At 34.5% G+C, this 18,560-nt stretch overlaps 2 protein-coding genes across 5 annotated transcripts in view; one reads left to right on the forward strand and one right to left on the reverse strand.

Annotated features, from left to right (window-relative positions):
• The window catches only part of LOC123309483 (protein kinase C-binding protein NELL2-like), a 78,443-nt gene extending 69,220 nt beyond the window's left edge, over window positions 1–9,223 (forward strand). For 2 of the 4 annotated variants that reach the window (XM_044892629.1, XM_044892632.1), the window contains 3 exons: window positions 27–616; window positions 3,689–3,738; window positions 6,234–9,223. In XM_044892629.1, coding sequence (XP_044748564.1) covers window positions 27–616; window positions 3,689–3,738; window positions 6,234–6,528 — 935 coding nt within the window. In that variant the 3' untranslated portion in view covers window positions 6,529–9,223. The remainder of the gene's footprint in view (window positions 1–26; window positions 617–3,688; window positions 3,739–6,233) is intronic. The other 2 variants (XM_044892630.1, XM_044892631.1) reach the window with 2 other exon arrangements.
• Window positions 9,224–9,417: 194 nt separating this feature from the next.
• Window positions 9,418–17,040, reverse strand: LOC123310106 (N-acetylglucosamine-6-phosphate deacetylase). Its single transcript, XM_044893488.1, has 7 exons — window positions 16,642–17,040; window positions 13,894–14,168; window positions 12,854–12,983; window positions 12,153–12,241; window positions 11,950–12,088; window positions 9,853–10,029; window positions 9,418–9,687 (listed from the first exon to the last, which is right to left on the reverse strand). The coding sequence occupies exons 1-7, from the start codon at window positions 16,832–16,834 to the stop codon at window positions 9,509–9,511; spliced, it is 1,182 nt and encodes a 393-aa protein (XP_044749423.1). The 5' UTR covers window positions 16,835–17,040; the 3' UTR covers window positions 9,418–9,508.
• Window positions 17,041–18,560: the final 1,520 nt, after the last annotated feature.

Here is an 18,560-nt window from a genome sequence, read left to right on the forward strand (position 1 = left end):
CCAACTTAAAATTTTTTGTCTTCCAGATATAAATGAGTGTGAGGAAGAAATCGACAGCTGTCACCCATCAGCAACGTGCGTCAACACTCTTGGTGGCTTCGAATGCAGGTGTCCACCCCGAAAACCCGATTGTAGATTAAGTTGTTTGTTCGAACAGACAGAAATAGATCACGGCAAAACGTTATCCCATCCTAACGATCCTTGCACCAAATGTACCTGCAACCGAGGTGTGATAAAATGCGAGAAAGTATCCTGTAACTGTTCCATACCTGCTAAGCAAAATGACCCCTGCTGTCCGCAGTGTGATTTGAGACAAGCATGCGCACACCAAGAATTGCCAGGAGTGGATCTCATGCACGGAGAAAAATGGTCTTACCAATGTCAATCCTGCGAGTGTTTGTACGGGGAAACTGACTGTTCCAATTTGGAATGTCCTCCTTTGCTCTGTTCCAAGCCAGTGCAAGGCCCCAACGACTGCTGTCCTCACTGCGAAGAAGATCAGTGCATGTGGAATGCAACTGGAGACGGAAGAGATTGCAACTACATTAGCAGAAGTTATAAATCAGGTTCAGAATTCGTTGATCCGAATGACCCATGCGTTACATGCAAGTGTAAGGTAAGTTAGGAAAGATTCGGTATTTATGTTCTGTCAAATAGTATCAGAAATTTTTAGTCTGAATGTCCCGTAACTAATATTAAAATATAAAGGTATGGTTTCCCATAATGTATTGAAGTGCTTGGTGCATATACAGGTATAGCCTTAAGTGTACATTATCAGATCCATTTTCATTTCTGTTCTCATCGAAGAAAACTAGAACTGTATCATGAGCATGTCCTTATACAAAGGTTCTAGAATGTTTTAGTTCATTCCATCTCTTAATCGTAATAATCATTTCAGTTCCTAATGATGAAATAAATATCGGAGAAATTTTATCTTCTCACAAAGAAATCTTGCTTGCGATAAAGGGGGTACTTCTCTATATGTCTCACTTATTTCCTAAATCATTCCAGCCAATAAAATCGTTTGTGAGATATAACTGAAAATTGCATTTTTTGTGGATTTTGTGCAGCCTGTATACGTTCAACCGAGCTGAATTGTGAAAAATGGGGAAGTGAAAAACTGTTTCTTTTGACCTCGGGAATCTTTTATTTATCAAATATATGTACAAGACAAGGACGCCCTGTAACATAGCGAAAGTATTCAAGAATAGAATCCTTTTATGTACACTTTACAAACTTGAGTCAATGATAAGTGATTTAACATTTTACTCTGTATTATTCAGTAACATTCGGCAATTGGGGATTTTTATTATTGATATAAATAACGTCAACGTTTCGTCAATTCTAATGCAGGATTTTTATAAATGATCGCAACAAAGCAGTGGTCGACCAATATTCTCATTTTGCAGACGTTCGGTTTTCTGCTGAACAGCATGATTTCAGTTCTTTTTTCAAGCTCATCGGTACCGCATAACTCGACCAACGATGCCAACCAAATGAAGCAGAGGACTTTTTGTTAAATGCCAGTAGTTGCAATGCAGTACTATATAAATCGATGTGACACCTGACATTCAACAACCTAAGCTTTCTAACACATGTCTACTCATCAGACTCCAGACGGAGTACTTGCTAAACAATTTGATCGGAGAAGGAAATATACGAGTACGCAGAGAAATACTTATTTTGAGAAGCCATTTGTGAGAAAGCTCAGGTCGTTGAAGGCCAAGTGTTGCATTGATTTACACTGCGCAAAAAAACACGCACATTCTGAAAATCTCAATTTCAATGAAAGTTAACTCTACATTGACTTTATAACTTATTTTTTATGTTCTCTCGGGAAGGACACATTAAATGGAAGAAAAATTCAGGATTTCACCGAATCTTATGTGAAAGAAGAGAAATGAACAATTTTCAAAATACTGAAATGCTGATAAGTGATTTAATACTTGGTATTTCCAACTCTTGCGTTAATTACAGCTCGGCAACGACGGTTCATACTCAAAATGAGTGATCTTAAAATGTTCTGATCTAATCCTTCCCAGATTTCTCCGAGTTGGATTCCCAAGTCATTAAGAGTAGCTCGATGATTTTCAGAACTTCTCAGCCTTCTATTGGTTGTCCCAAACCTGCTCAATCGGATTGAGATCTGGACTTCTTGCTGGCCATTCCATTCGAGAGACTTCAACCTCTTCAAGGTACTCCTGAACGATGCGGGCACGATGGGGTCTGGCATTATCGTCCATAAAAATGAAATTTTCACCAATGTATGGGGCAAATGGCACTACATGCTCTTCAAGAATGTTCCTTATATACTTATCAGCATTCATAGCTCCATTATCAACGACCACTAGGTCTGTGCGAGCAGTCAAAGATATTCCACCCCATTCCATAATCGATCCTCCCCCGAAACCAGTAGTATTCAGGAAATTGCACTGAGCATATCTTTCATGTGGACGTCTGTATACAAGGGAACGTCGATCACAATGGTAGAGGCAGAATCTAGACTCATCTGTGAAGAGAACTCTTCCCCAATCGGCCTCTTCCCAATGGATATGCTCTCTCGCAAAATCCAAACGCGCCCTTCGATGGGCTGGGGTAAGAGCTGGGCCGCGACACGAGGCCTTAAATCATATTCTCTGAGGCGATTTCTTATTGTCTGAGTGCTAATTTGCACCTCATGAGTTTGCTCAAGCTGAATTTGAAGGAGGCGAGTGGTTGTAAACCGTTGTCTCAACGAAGAAACTCTCAAGTAACGTTCTTGAATGGCAGTTGTTACCCGTGGTCTACCCTGTCCTGGTCTTCTGACATTCATACCTATCTCCCTGAATCGCTGCAACATTCTGGACACACTTGTATGGGAAACTTCAAACCTTTCTGCAATTCTTGTGTATGTCCACCCTTCTTCTCGCAAAGCTGCCGCATGGGTACATTCCCTTGGGTCAAATTGCGTGTTTCGCGTTGCATGGCGATCGTGTGTAGAAAATCAAACGAAAGAAAAACTATTGATCACTAGAATTGATCGAGAACAACTGATTTTAGAATGGAGCCAATACATTCAAAATCTGATAATATCATCTTTTTTTATTCCTGCTGGGAAAAAACATCTGTATTGACGAAAACCGTTGAAAGTAGATAACATATGCATGCATAATTCTGATAAAAATAATTATCATTGAGAACACCTTTAGTTGTAGAATAAATTGAAGATTTCCATAATGTGCGTTAATTTTTTGCGAAGTGTATTTAATACTTCGATTCGACTACCGGCATTTAACAAAAGTTCCTCTGCTCCCCATTTAGTAATTTTTTCAGCAGTAGGTACTTGAGTAGCTAACGTTCAGCTTATGTCTTTGAGTAGGAATCGAATTACTCTTCCTAAATCAGTCTTAATTTTAAACGTGAAAAAACGAAAATAAAAATAACTGGTTCAAAGAATCGACGACGATTTGAGATCTACAAAATAACAAATTTTCATTCAATTTGGCTGATGGCAAAATAAAAACCCCTGTGGTCAAACATTTCGATGAAACTAGTGGCTGATATTGTTGACTGAGTACCACAAAGTCAATGCATAATCCAGACTTTTATTAACCTTTGTATAAAGAACAATGCATGGCTGGCCTTTGCGCATTAGAGCAGGCTCGCTAAGCTTAGCAATACTAACAATTAACACTAAGTTCCCTTCCAGGTGCCGTTCTGCGCCGAACTGGTGAGCAATGTCGCGTGTTGTGTGCATCGGTAATCACGTCACTCTAACTACACTCAGACAATACACACCTCTAGTAGTGCCTGTTATTATTTGCCTGCATTATCAGTTATTAGTAGTCTATATACCTATATTATTAGAGCTCAGTTAAACTTGACATGGCGAGATCTGGCATATTGAAATTTCAACACATATCGAAGCGATTTCCTCTATCCATATTATTTTCGACACTATCGTTAATCCTGTTTCATTTGAAAAATCACTAGAATGAAATGAATGTCCATATAAATCCATACGTAGAGAAGGCAGAATTCGAGAATCTTATTTTAGGGGTGCAGAAAGTAGCAAATTTTCCTATACAGCCTGTATACAAAATTAATGAATTTAGGGGGCGAGTCCTTGTTTGAAGCATTGTTTGGGTCTTTTGTATAATTTTTCTTGAGCATCCCTGCTTGAATGCAGCCCCCTAAAGATGATAGATAGGTACCTGAAAAGCCATTTTCCATTTTCTTAGAAACCAAAAAACTGACAGAAATGAAATTGCAAGGGGTATAAAAGCCCATGCCCAAAATTTATCGATTTTTCAATTTTAGGTAAGTATATTATGAATAAGCAAAAAAGCTTCTTGCGAAACAAATTAAGGGTGGCATTTTCTAATCCGCTGAAATTATAGGGGATCGCCACCAACAGTTTTCTTGATTGCCTTCTCGCTCCCATCGTTTTCGCTGAAATTTAACTTTTGTGAGTTTTCTCACATCGAAATTGATTCCTTGCTTATCACTTGGTGAAATATTATTTTTACATTAATAAAAGAAATTAAACACTTGACTAGTTTCACAGTTTTACTTGAAATTTCGTTGACATGCATGTTTCGGTTTTAATCCCATTATCAAAACAGAAGAAAATACATAAGGTCGACCTTCAACTTCAAACACATGCCCCCGTTCGTCAAGTCGAAGAAACTATTTTTTTAAAGATATCTTATTCACTTCAACGTTTTCGAGTTACAAACAAAAAGGAAAGGCATTGCGTTATTTTGGAAGAAATTCTGGGGAAGGTGAATAAAGGTCAAGCTATATTAATACTCTTTTTTCCTAAATAATCGAAAACGCGAAATGAAAAACGTAAAAATTAGACGTCTCTTCATTTTTCTTGCAGCCTAATCCTTTTGTGTTTGCACAAACTGAAATTTTTCTAATGAACCCATTCATAGCATAATATTGCATCTTTAAATAATGATATGTCGAAAATGATTGCATAATACGAATTTCCTACAGAAATTTTGCCAGTGTCCGCCAATTTTTCTCACAAATCTTGCAGATATGATCATTCTAGAGCACTCTATAGATGTGTATCGCTATATACATAACTCTTAGTTTTTATCTCTATAATGCATGAACATGACACTTTTGACTGAATGAATACTTCGTTGAATATAAAGTATGAAGGAATGAACTGTGAACATGTGATTGTGAATTGGCATGTACGCAAGCTGACTGAAACCAAACTTTTATGATACTGATGATGAATATCCAAATTACGAATCTTTTTATTTTATAAGGTCACAAGGGCAATCAAAATCGAATTGTATTACTCAGAACGGAAACTAACCAACTTGCCTTAGTTCAGAATGCTGACGGAATGAAGTTATACAGTGTGGAGATGTCAAATGAGAGCGAAACCATGGTCGGCATCTACTCTTCTCCGATGCTATGGTTTTTCCGTCGGCATCCTGAAGGATGACAAGTTGGCTAGTTCATTTGTTGATTTTTATATCGACAGGCGATAGGCGTCTGGATTTAGTGTCACTATTTCCAATCTTTTAATTTTTTTATTCGAAACGAGAGGTCACACTTCTTCGAATATTTCTGCTGATGAGGTTTTCTTCAAAAAAAATCTTCAAAATTGTTAATCGAACTGCCTTCGGTAGTTTCTTGAAGTCGAAGACTAATCAAGCAGTTCGAAATTTGCCGTTTTCTCTTGTTCAGTGTTTTCTCTTGATAACTCTGAAAGTTTTTTTTTATGTATTGATTTTATTCGGCAGGCACCATCTTACTCAACTATACCTGAAAATTTGCGTATTTCAAAATAAAAACTAACCTATTGGCTCATTTCTCAACAAAAAATGGTAAAACCGAAAATATGTTATTTTGTGTTACGCTTTTATCACTTATATAGAGAATTGATATTAACAACTCATCAGTTTTATCAACAATTTTTTCTTACTGAAAAGGTATCAATAGGAGGTATGAATCCAAACCTAGTTACGTCGAGTGATACCTTGTGACCTTTTTCATTTTGTATACAAATAAAAAGAATTTCTGAAGTTTGCAATAAAAGTAGATTGACACATGGTTGAATGCAAGAGTTTGTTGAAATCCACAAAAAAAGTGGACTTGCACCTTGAACACCTTTTTCCAGTTTTTGAGCACCTTTGAGGTCCATCACAAATTTTGGGCAACCAATTTAGTGACCGAAAAGAAAAACGTCGCCAGAGGATCATTAAAAGTCTGTTATTTTTTCATAGGACGGATCAATTTGCTGCAGTTATAATCTCCATTGCAATGACAATGCAGTCGCAGTTGGATTTGACGGAGTTACGGTCCCTTCGTCCTCTCCTCAGCAGCACAAAATCGTCGGCTCCACGCAGATCAGCACTAGTTATGGACAGTATAGTTCGTCTTATCGCTTGGATAGTAGCAGTGTCACCAGCACTTACCAGAAGAAGTCAGAACAAGCTGAGGGAATTACTGTCCCATCTGGGGGCTGAATTATCTTACGTACAGAATCGTCTTACATTCCTGGAACCACTTGTGCAATAGTTACGGCCTCTGTGCATATAAGCACAACTTAAATATTGCCAGGCCTCTAACCAAGTGTCTTCCTTGTTCCACAGTTAGCTTTGTGTGCTACTGACTTGCTTGTTTCTTTCAACGATAGCACTGTATTACTCATATACAATTAACTAATGAACTTGAAAATCATCATTTAAATTCAGACTACCAAGTTACTTAGGTCCATGGTATAAATCTCCTTGAAAACCCCTGGAAGAGCTTCAATAGCGCCTTTTTTACGAATATTCCTCGAACTGAATTTTTATAACAATTCGATTCTTTCCAAAAGTCTGCAAATCAATATATGCAAAACTTGAAAGAATCACCTCAAATAACTATTCAACGTAAAGTTTGCCTTTTAGGTCTTGATTCACTGAATTAATTGTATTAGTTTTTAATGGGAATTCATATAATTATGCCTAAAATAAGTACATTGAAGTGATAGATCTTATAAAGTTATGCAGATGCTTTAAAAGCTATTATTGTCCCTACAAATGGAGCTTGAGTAGCCGTATGTTGCAGTTGTTGGAGTATTATATAAATGTTATAAACATATAATTGAAAGTAGAACTACTGGTATACAAAATATAGTATTAACATATAAGTATGACGCTCTCAACGACAAAAAATATAAGATGAATTATTCCCATTCTGAAGAAAATCCTCATTGAGATTATTATATTTGTGAAAAATTTTAATCATCGAAGACTGCGCTTTTGAGTGAAGATAAAATATAATTGATAGCAACTTTTGGATTTTTGTGAAGGTTAGAGATATAATTAAAAACTGAAATTTTTCTGACAAATTGAATTTTTACTCATTGATATTATTTTAAATTTTCCCAAAACTACTTCAACTCTACCGAATAATTATATGATTTAAATTCTCTTTTCTATAATTTTCCGTGATAAGTTTGATTATTCATTCATTTTCAAGTTCTTAATTGAGACGAGTGAAGTTTTTAAACAAGTTACCTAACGAGCTTTTCAGAACGAATTGTTGATATATTGTGAAAGAATTTTGGATTTTTAAAGCATAAAATGCGGAAAAATATCATTATATAAATATCAATTTTCGGATCTTATGTTGATTAATCGTTAAATGTTGCATTACTCATTCGACTAGAACTTTGTTAGGAGTTTAGATAGATATGAATATATAGAGAAAATACTATAATTAGACATAAGCACGAAAAGTGTTTCAAAGACATAGTTTTATAGCTGAGAACTCAATTAATAAACTAAAAATTCACTGTCAATTTTCCTTTGAGCTGTAATAAGAGAATGCGAAGTTCATTCAAAGCTCAAGGATATCTTAATCCTGAATGGTGATATCAAGTCACAATAACTTAATTGGTACTGAAAATATCAAAATCTATAATTATGGCATCGATGTTGTCTACAGCTGTTTCAATTTTGCTATTGAAATATCCGTAATTTTTATAAGAATATATACATTTTATGCTAGAAGCACTGTAAGTGTTTTTGAGGAGTAGCCTAAATTGAGTAAGAAATAATTTTCATAGACATTTCATTTGGTAGTCTGTTTTAATTTTTTATGAGCATAAGTAAAATCTCTAGTCAAATTGAGCTTGCTTGCAATTCGGGAAAAACATTTATTGCAAGCTACATGAAGTCTTATACCTAAGTAATGGAAGCATATCTAGCCACTAAAAAATTATTGCAATATTAAAATTGTGATATTATCAAATGAGACTAATAATAACCATTATATGACAATTAGTTCCTGCAGTCTATCCCTTGTCAAATGTCGCTTACGGCATGATTTGAATACTTATGTATAAATACTTTTGATTCTACTTATCAAGTTTTATAGGGCGTTGCATATTATTGATTGCGACTGATTGCACTAATGTTGGCAAAATTCGAAGGTTTATCCTCCTCATATTTAAATTGTTAATATTATTGTCGCCCAGTTACTTCTTGATTGATAACAAACTAATGTAGAAAACCCAAAATAATAATTTACCTCAATATTAAACCGTTGAATAATTCATTAAATGTAGAAGTTGTATAAAATATAGAACTTAAAATCTGAGCTTCAATTATTGATGTATTTGTCACCTTTGAGAGAAACGATGATGGGTAAAGTCAAAAGTATATCTGCTTAAAAATGATATAAAGTTATGTAAATACCTAGCACAAATAAAGCATTGAATTTTTAGGGCATTGAACTTGAGGAATTTCCGAGGATTTGCTAATTGCTGAACAACGAATGTTTGGCAACTTTTCAAGTAGAATTTTAAACAATTGTATATTAATCTTATTTTATATTATTTATTTTTATCCGATTGTGGATGACGCAGTACCTATTTCCCAGATTTTTTTACAAAAAGGTCACTGTTGTACATAATATATCATTGCTGAAGTATTATATTAGGAAACATAGGGATGTGAATGAATTGAAAAAAAAAATTTAGGAAAACTTTATCCCACTTTCAGAACACAGTTACACAATCCAATTGTTTGAAAGCTTCATATTCAACAATGGACATTGGATTTCATGATTTCTTGTAACTTTATCGGAAATCTCCCGCTAATCATTTTCAGCCTCTGAAATTCATTTCAAATCATTTACTATTTTATTGAATTTATTGATCAGAACAATGACTGTATAATCTGTTGTAAATGAATGTGTGCCAATCATTATTACAAATAAATGAGAAAAAAAACAGTGTTCGTTTTTTCGACTTCTATACACATTTCAGATCATTAGAAATTTGCCTTGAGATCACTCACTTGTGTGACTATCGTACACATTGAAATGCGTCTTCTGGCCTCCCTTTATATCTTTGAATGAATTGAAAAAGCCCGATATCTCCATGAAGAAAAATACCATTTCCAGGTATAAAAACGATTGAAGAATATAAAATATATTTAATAAAATACAATTATGTATAGGTATATCTATAAGAATTTTTCATTAATTGTAATATCAGTCCTTTCCATCAGAAATTGGGATATACCTTTTCTCCCGCAATCCAAGTTGATTGTACACGCAGATCGTCATTTACAAAGATCAAGTCTGCATCTGCCCCAAAATCTAGTGTTCCTTTAATTTTCTCTATGCCGAGAACCTTCGCTGGATGAAGGCTAGCTGCTTCGAGTGCGAAGGCTTTTGGGCACTCTGCAATCAAAGTAAAAAATTTTACTGCATTTGCAAAAACATTGAAGAATTTTTCCTAAGGACACTTTTGTCTTCTGGAACATCGGTGAGATACCTCACTATGCAATAAACCAACTCTACCATATTTTTCAAATTTTATGGGATCATGATAATCGATTAACTCACTTGTGTATTTATGGAATTTCTGTACGCATTGATTGAGGTTACTAGTTGAGCCACATAATATATCGGTTCCTGCTATCATGGCCTTTTCGCCTTTAACTTCAACATCCAACTGTCCCAAATGATATTGTCCATCAGTTAAACCAAGAGCTGCTATTGCGTCAGTCACCAAAACTGCTCCTAAAAATTAAAGTTTTAGTTTTTTTCATTCTTTTTTGACAGCCAATCTTGTCCTTTCTGCATAGTCGCTTATTTGTGTTAGGTAATCAATTGACGAGTGCCTTATTAGTTTGCCCAAATCTTATGATTATTACAATAATTTTCGAATTTTGAACCAAAAATTGCCTCAAACAATTTGGCTGGCCTCATTATCGGTGAATAATTCGGGTCGAAGTCAATTTTCTCCGATCTAAATAACCTAAATTCTGAAGGAAAAGAACTAGGGACATGGCATTATCAGGGTATGCTAAGAGTTCGTTTCGGCAATCTCCGCTCAAGGTTTCAGAATTATTATAGGCAACCGAAATATTTGTTTTATTCTGATGCGTTTTTACCTACCTCCTAGAACTCATTTGAGTTTGAAAACTGTGTTCAATAAGCGATTACTGATGATTAAAGGGAAAAAACAATACCAGTCGACCCATCTTGAGCTAATTGAGATAGAAAGCCGATTTCGAGATTTTGGTGTGGCTGTGTTGAACTGTACAACTGGGCCTTAATTAATCTTGCTTAGTTTTCGAAATAACTAGTTCTAATATGAAACTTCATCCATATTTCGCCGTATCAATTCGGCATCATGGGCATTCTGGAAGCTAAAGGACAGAGTATTTCAAAATCACGACCTCAATCTGAAGACTAAGACAACTGTTTACAAAGCAGTGGTCCTCCCAACGCTTCTTTACGGAAGCGAAAGCTGGACACCTTACAGGAGACATATTAAACAGCTTGAACAAACGCAACAACGTCATTTAAGACAAATAATGCATATCAGATGGTTTCACAAAATTTCAAATGCAGAAGTCTTGCAGCGCGCGAGTTGTACAACAATTGAAACTCAAGTAACGAGAGCCCGACTCAGATGTAGCGGCCACATTCTGAGGATGCAAGACACAAGACTCCCCAAAATAGCTCTGTATGGCGAATTCACAGATGGATCTCGGAAATTAGGACCTCAGTATAAGCGGTCTAAGGACATACTGCATCAATCCCTAAAATCAGTTAATGTCAATCATAACTGGGACACTAGACAGATCACTGTGGAGGTCTTTGGTCCACAGTTATAATGGAGACTCGAGAAGAATACAGCGGCGACCAGATCTGGTTGGTGACTATCCATGCCCGGAGTGTGGAAGGATCTGTAGATCGCGGCTGGGTCCTTCAGTCACAGGAGGGCACACAGTCGCAAGTAGCCCTAGGAAATTAGGGTTTGATATCACCGATTTTTTTTTCCAATCTTTTTGTATATTTATTTTCTGTAACGGGATACAGCAATGAATGAATGAATCATCGCACCACGTAAAAACGGCTGAAACGATTTTATGCATTTCTTCTTTAAAATCTTTCTCATACTCTGTAGAAAGTTTTAACGCAAACAAAAATTCGAAAAAGTTTACTGGAAAACTGGGAAAATGAAGAAAACTAAACTAAATTTAAATTTCGCGCGCAACAACACGATCTCAGTATATATTACCGTTCTCAAAGTTCAGCATTTTTGTTATCAGTTAACTAATTATTGTAGGTCTGATTGATTAGTAATCAGTATTTTAATTTTAAATACTTTTACGTGTACAGTAAAATTGTGCTTTGCACTTTTATATTCACTTTATTTCAGTTAGACTTCAGATTGTAAGTTTTGTAAATTATATTTACGTTAAAATTGCTATTAGTCTCTTACAATTTTCAGTGCAACTTGCATTCGCGATGACAGTATATGAATAGTTCTTGGGTGTTTGCAGCATTAATCTCGAAAATCCATGCTTTTCACACGGTTCACGCGGTATATGGTCTATTTCTGTATTGAGAAACCCTCAACTTCATTTCAATGCTGCTTGGTCAGATAGTTTATGCACTAGCTCAGCTAGTGTATAATAAAATACTAACCATCAGGATGGGACTTATATGCAACCCTTACTGCCGCTGGATGTGTATGAATTCCATCGGATATCAATCCATAATATACTGGTTGAGGAATTTTTTCCGACGTCAAGAGACCAACTAATCCAGGATCTCGGTGATGAAACTGAAATGAAAGTATTTCAGCCTGCGAACAAATTTCGAGTTTGGGGAATTGTCCGAAACCTTACGCCTAACATCGCATTGAAAAGATGTGTTATTACAGTTGCCCCGTTCCTACACGCTTCCTCGCCTTTGTTCAAATCAGCTACAGAATGTCCTGTAAAAAGTTTTTTAAAAAAAAATTACCCAGACTTTAGAGCAAATCAGATGCGAATTAATACAAGCACAAGCCCAAATTATTCAAATAGATCGAGATGTAGCAAATCCACAAAGCTAGATAATCTACTGGAATTCGAATCTTCGACATTTTCATTTCATATGCAATTTCAAACTCTTTGGCTACCATTCAAATAAGTATTGAATTGATTTCAGGAATAAAATAATGGTATTTTCAAAATTTTTGTCTTCGCTTCTTTATTCATAGATAAGAACAAGAATGAATGAGGAACTCAATATAGGTACATACCTATGTACATATTCTAATATTTCATTAACTTCATCATGAGAGTGATCAAAGAATTGATATCAACAGTTGATACCGTCGAAAATTATTATCATATTTTCAACAAACCTAAACTCATCGATGAAGAATAGGAATTCACGAAAAAAATCAATATTAATATCAATCTCGTCTTTGTAAACTTTGAAATTAGAATGGAGATGTGAAATTCCACAAATAGTTTTAATGTGAAAATAATGAAAAGATGCTAAATTCGATCTATTATTCAGATGATCCATACATATATCTTTCCATTTATTCCAAACATACCTAAGGAGACAACGATATTTTTCTCCACCAGTTTTTTTATCACTTCCATGCTATTTTGAAGTTCAGGTGCCAAAGTAACAATGCTGATATTTTCGAAAGATCCATAAGCTAGCTCGACACAATCAAAACCCTAAAAAAAATTTTGGGTTGTTCTTAAAATACTCGATAAGATGCTCTCGAACTTCCAATCTCTTATGCAGAATGAATGAAAAAGAAAGAATCATCACTGAAATGGAGAATTCGAAAAATTCGGTACTTTGACTCTGTTTAAAAGATCCACAGGCGTGTCACAGATTTAGCTAGTTATTCTGAAGGTAATTTTGTTTTTCCTGGTGTGCCACAGCTCATCATGAAAATTTGAAATAGCTATATCGGAAAATCGGAAAAAATGGTACCAGCGAAAAAGTGCTTCTGTTGACCTAAAGAATATACTGATGTTTAAATATTTGTATAGTCATCTTGTATAGTTCACTAGTATCTTTAGAAGGGCGACACTAGCGACCAGTAGGACTCCATCAACTCGTTGCATATTTTTTGTGTTCTCTTTTCAATGAAAACGCGCCTAAAGAGATATTAAATATCAAAAGTTTCAGATACCTACTTCATGTAATCATTTCGAAGAATATTTCATAAAAAAATATTATTTATTCTCACTACCTTGTTGAATCCCATTTTTTATCTTTCAAATCTCTAATTTAGTGTTGATTTACGGCCGTTTTCAATAATCCTATCTATCCATTGTTTCAGTTACTGAAGATAGAAAATGCATGTGATTTCGTTTCTATGATCTATCTGTAGATATATTTAAGAATGGTTACCAATGGTTACTAATCGTCAGTGAAACCATGGATAGATAGGTTTATTGAAAACGGCCGTTACACTCATTTGACTGCCCCTATACATATCCAAAACTCTGTATAACTTTCCAGTGAAAATGGAAACAGGACTTTCGAAAAAAAAAATACAATAAATAAATAATAAAAATAAATGCCTTTTATATGGAATTTCACCTTTTTGGTGGCTGTGCAAATTATATTTACCTTACTGAAGTCTCTTATGCAATGGGGTGGGTGAGCTCCTTTCTTTTCCGGGCTGATAAACGGCCCTTCTACATGAATTCCTAGAACTGAAGCGCCATGTGATCCACCAGGTGTCCTTTTTATTTTCGGCAATATCGATCTATAGACAGGAATAGGGGATGTGACGATCGTTGGGCAAAATGAAGTGATACCATTTTCGATGATTTTACTGGCCACCAAGTTAACCGCTTCTTCTATTGTGTCTATGTTGTGCGAAAAATCGACTCCGTAGCCTCCTGAGTGAATTTGAAATATATATTTCAAGAGGTCAATACACACTCATGATTCTTTAGTGGAAAATGCAAACTTTACTTTAGAAACTGAATGATTAGCTCCTTTTCGATAATTTTTGTGGCCATCAAATTAACACCTTTTTCTATTGTATATATTTTGTGCGAGAAGATTCAAAATATATACGTTTTCCTTGAAGTCAATCCGCAGTGATAATTATTCTTTTCCGAAAAGTGCAGAATTTATTTAAGAAATTAGAACTTAATAAAACATGCTTGAATTGATCGATTATGGATTTCGACCTACACAAGAACAATGTATCACCTAATGTACAGTGTGCAAAATCCGTTGTCTACTGAGGGGATCTCAACAACTATATAGCAGCTAGAAAAAAACGGATGACATTCTCGAACTCATTTTTCCTGAATAATACAAATCTAATAACACAATCGGCCTATTATTTCTAGAATTTGAGTTACTTATGAAAAAATATTGAGAAATTGCCATTTTCTATGATGCTGAATTACTCGCTTGTTTCAAATCGTACTCGAAAATCATTATGACATCCTTACAGGCACTTTTTTATGAGTAATTCGAATATGATTTTATTAAATTTTCAGATACAGATATGACAGGGATTTGAAAATTTCTTGCTGATTTAAAAAATGTATCATAATGTAACTACATATATTCAGCTAAATATTTCATGAAAGAAATATATGAACTTTTTCCTTCTTTCTGATTCACTATTGAATATTAAGGCAATAAATAGGAAGGCTTTACTATATCGACTGAAATATGCATATATTTTTCGTGTATTCAATGCTTTGTGATCGGAATTACCGATTGTTCAATCACTTTTTTATGCATCTATTTCTAATTCAGCATTATTGAAAATGGCAATTTCTCAATTTTTGTTCAAAACTCAGAATCTAGAAATGATAGGCCGGTTCTGTTTTCAGATTTGAATTAGTCAGGAAAAAGAACTCGAAATTGTGTCATCCGCTTGCTTCTTGCTGCTATCACAGCCCTGTTAAACACAGTTTTGCTAAGTGTGTTAAGAGGGCTGTGCTACTAAATTTCTCGAGATCCCCTCAGTAGACAATTTGACTATTTGACAATTGTCGGTGTGTTTTTGTAAATTGGGGAGTTAAAAATTTACAACTGCTTAGTATAACTCCCATGTTTATAGTTATACGATAACTTAGGGTTTATTTGTTTTGATGTATCAGTATGAAATAAAAACACTTGATCAGCCCCTAGTTAATTTCTGACCATATGTAAATCCGAACCGCCACAGAACCGAACGCAGAGTCTTTAGCCTGACCCAAATATTATAGAGTTAGCTCTATAATCTTTGGCCTGACCATTACTCCCCCTCCCTCCCCCTCGTAAATCCGTCCTTTCAAAAGAGATTGCTAAATGTTTAAAATTGCGAAACCATATACTGCTTTCGTCGATCTTTACCAACAATTCTAGAAGTCCACGCCGAGGAATATATCGATAAGTCGGTAAAAGAATTAGACACAGTTAATAAAATTGCAAATGCAATACAGAGCATTTCAAACATACCATCAACTTCATCAGGAATAGAAAATCTTGAGATGCCACCTACTTCGACAATAGAAAATCAATATCATGATAATTTTAGTATTCAACATTCCACAAATTCCCCTAAAATGAGTAGATAATTGTACAATTTAACTTCAACAATAAATAATATTTGTATATTTTTACTTCTGTATGTTTGTCTTTAAGTAACTCCGGAACCAGATGCTTGATTTTGATGGGAATTTTACTATAAACTACAGAATTTATTCAAGTGGGTTTTCGTGTTAAATTCATTCCTATATAATTAAGAGATGACGAAAAATATCGCTTTTTCATAAACAAGTCGTTAATGAAATCGTTTATTTCATGCTTTTTTGGCCGAAGTTGGGTAATCTTCGAGAAATAGAGAAAAATGATCAAGAAGAATTTTGTAGAGTTCAAAAAATTCTAAGAAAATGTTCGCGAATTTCCACATGCTATGCATGTCATTTCATTTTTTTATACGCACTGAAAGATGCCCGCTACTGCGTTCACACTCACTGTATTTCGTTCTTTGGTACACTGCCAAGACCAAATACAAAACACTGGAAGACCCAACAGAAAACACCCGTTCCACATGAGCATTGTGTCCCGAACTTGCGTAAAGATATTGGTATATTAATGAGATTTGCTCATACCGTAAAATATGAATAAACTTTGATTATGAAACCGGCCGTTTTATATTGATAATACGGTGTCAGAATGCAATACGCTCTTTAAAGAAGTATTTTCGTGATTTATCCAAGATTATAATAATTTGGGGAATGTGAAGATTTTCAATCCCACTATCAAATAGTGATAAGAAGTTGCAAGCTAGCTGTTGGATGAACGATATTATTGGTCTAATTAACGAGTTGGTTTCAGAATCATTGATATTTGAATGCTTACCATTAATTTGAATGTCAATGAACCCAGGAGCAATAATGAGGCCACCGCAATCAATCTTCACATCTGGCGTACACTTTTCCTCGAAGAAAATTTTTTCGGGATCAATAATTTTCCCATCTCTCACCCACAAATGCTCGTCAATAATTTGGTGATCACGCAATATCCTACAGTTGAAGAATTGCTTTAGAGGCATCTTATAAAATGAGAATCAATTTCACCGAATAAAAACTGAATTGATTGATCGACCCCAATACTGCATATTTTATCTGAACATACATCGTACTCAATACACATCTTATCTCAATGCGCTCATTTTAATCTGAATTCAGAGCACTGCTCGAGCATCTACGGAGAGGTTTTGGATGACAGAAACATAACTGTAAAAACGAATTGTTTGACAACAATCATATGATAGGATAGGTTGAATAGGTTATGGAGAATATCAACTTGATTCTATGTCGCTGAAAATATCTTGTTCTTCTTTTCATTTTCAAGTAAGAAAACCATTTCATTCAAAATTGAGTCTTTGTTTATTCTTCAAATTCAACCAAATTCAATTTTAATCATACATTCTCAGGAATTTCGAAAAAGATATTGAGTACCTATACTTATATGAGGAATTCTCTTCTCTTCAGAATTTTCACGACATTCTCTAATATCTACTATAATTGCTAGTCTGTCACTGGAAATTTTTGCATTGTTTCTTGTTACTACTACTTTCGACAATAATTACCGACTTTTACCATTCTGCCGTCCTAACATGAAATGTCCTATCTGCAAAATTTAGGTTTTGAGAAAATCCGGGGTTTTTGTTTCTTTTCATTATAAATATAACACATAGTATTTCAGAAACTCTTCATGTTTTATTTTATATATTATGTCGATAAATAGGACTTGATTGCAAAACATAATTTAATGTAACTCTTCCCGTAGAATTCTATTGTATTATATTATAGTCATCACATTTTGCAGATAGGACCTTTCTTGTTAGCAAGGCAGTATTGATATCTATCTCTATTCGGATTTCACTTGGAGAGCATATTAATTAATTATTACTCAATATTTCGGATGATAGCACAAACACTATAAGTACCTAAATGATTATTGTTATCGATATGATTAAGAGGTTTTTGGCGTATCGAAATTAAAATTTAACCATTTCGAAAGGAAATCGTATAATCAGTTCAAATATCAATTAAAGAATTTTTCATCCGAAATATAATCTGCCAATAATACTATAACCACACTATAATTATAAGAATAATAAAATCTATGGCTAGACATTTATTTCAACATAACACTTTGAAATCTACTGTTAGGAGTGATAAAACTTGCACCAAAAAAACTGAGTGCCATTTGGCAAGCACTCTAGTATCTAAAGCTTCATCTACATCTACATCAATCAGCTAATTTAAAATTTATTTTTTATTCCGAAAACATCCAAACGCAAGGCTGATTATTATTTATATATTTTATCTTATTCTGTCCATTTTCATTTTGTCGTAATTATATTCTTCGGAATAAATTAATTCAATTCAGTTTTTTAATGCTGATTCACAGAAACAGATTCATTAAATATGGAAAAACGATATAACGATTTACGATATAATACAATTGTTAATTTGAACAATAGATATTACGAATTCAATATTCAAAAGCGGCATTCTTGAAATAATTCAATAAATTTCATAAATATACACAAAATCAACAAAAACCCTTGCAACCGTAACAGCAATGACTTCAATGGCGGGAGGGCAATATCACAGAACACACCCATACCACATCTTGACTTACTTTATGGGCAATATGCATGTGTTCCACCAGCGTCCATTTTTTTTACCCGCCAATTGTTTTCTTAGAGTGCCTCACAATACGTATTCACAATATTGAATGAAATATCTACAATATTAGTGAAGTCG

This window comes from Coccinella septempunctata, chromosome 3 (genome assembly GCF_907165205.1).
Source record: "Coccinella septempunctata chromosome 3, icCocSept1.1, whole genome shotgun sequence".
Classification (NCBI taxonomy): domain Eukaryota; kingdom Metazoa; phylum Arthropoda; class Insecta; order Coleoptera; family Coccinellidae; genus Coccinella; species Coccinella septempunctata.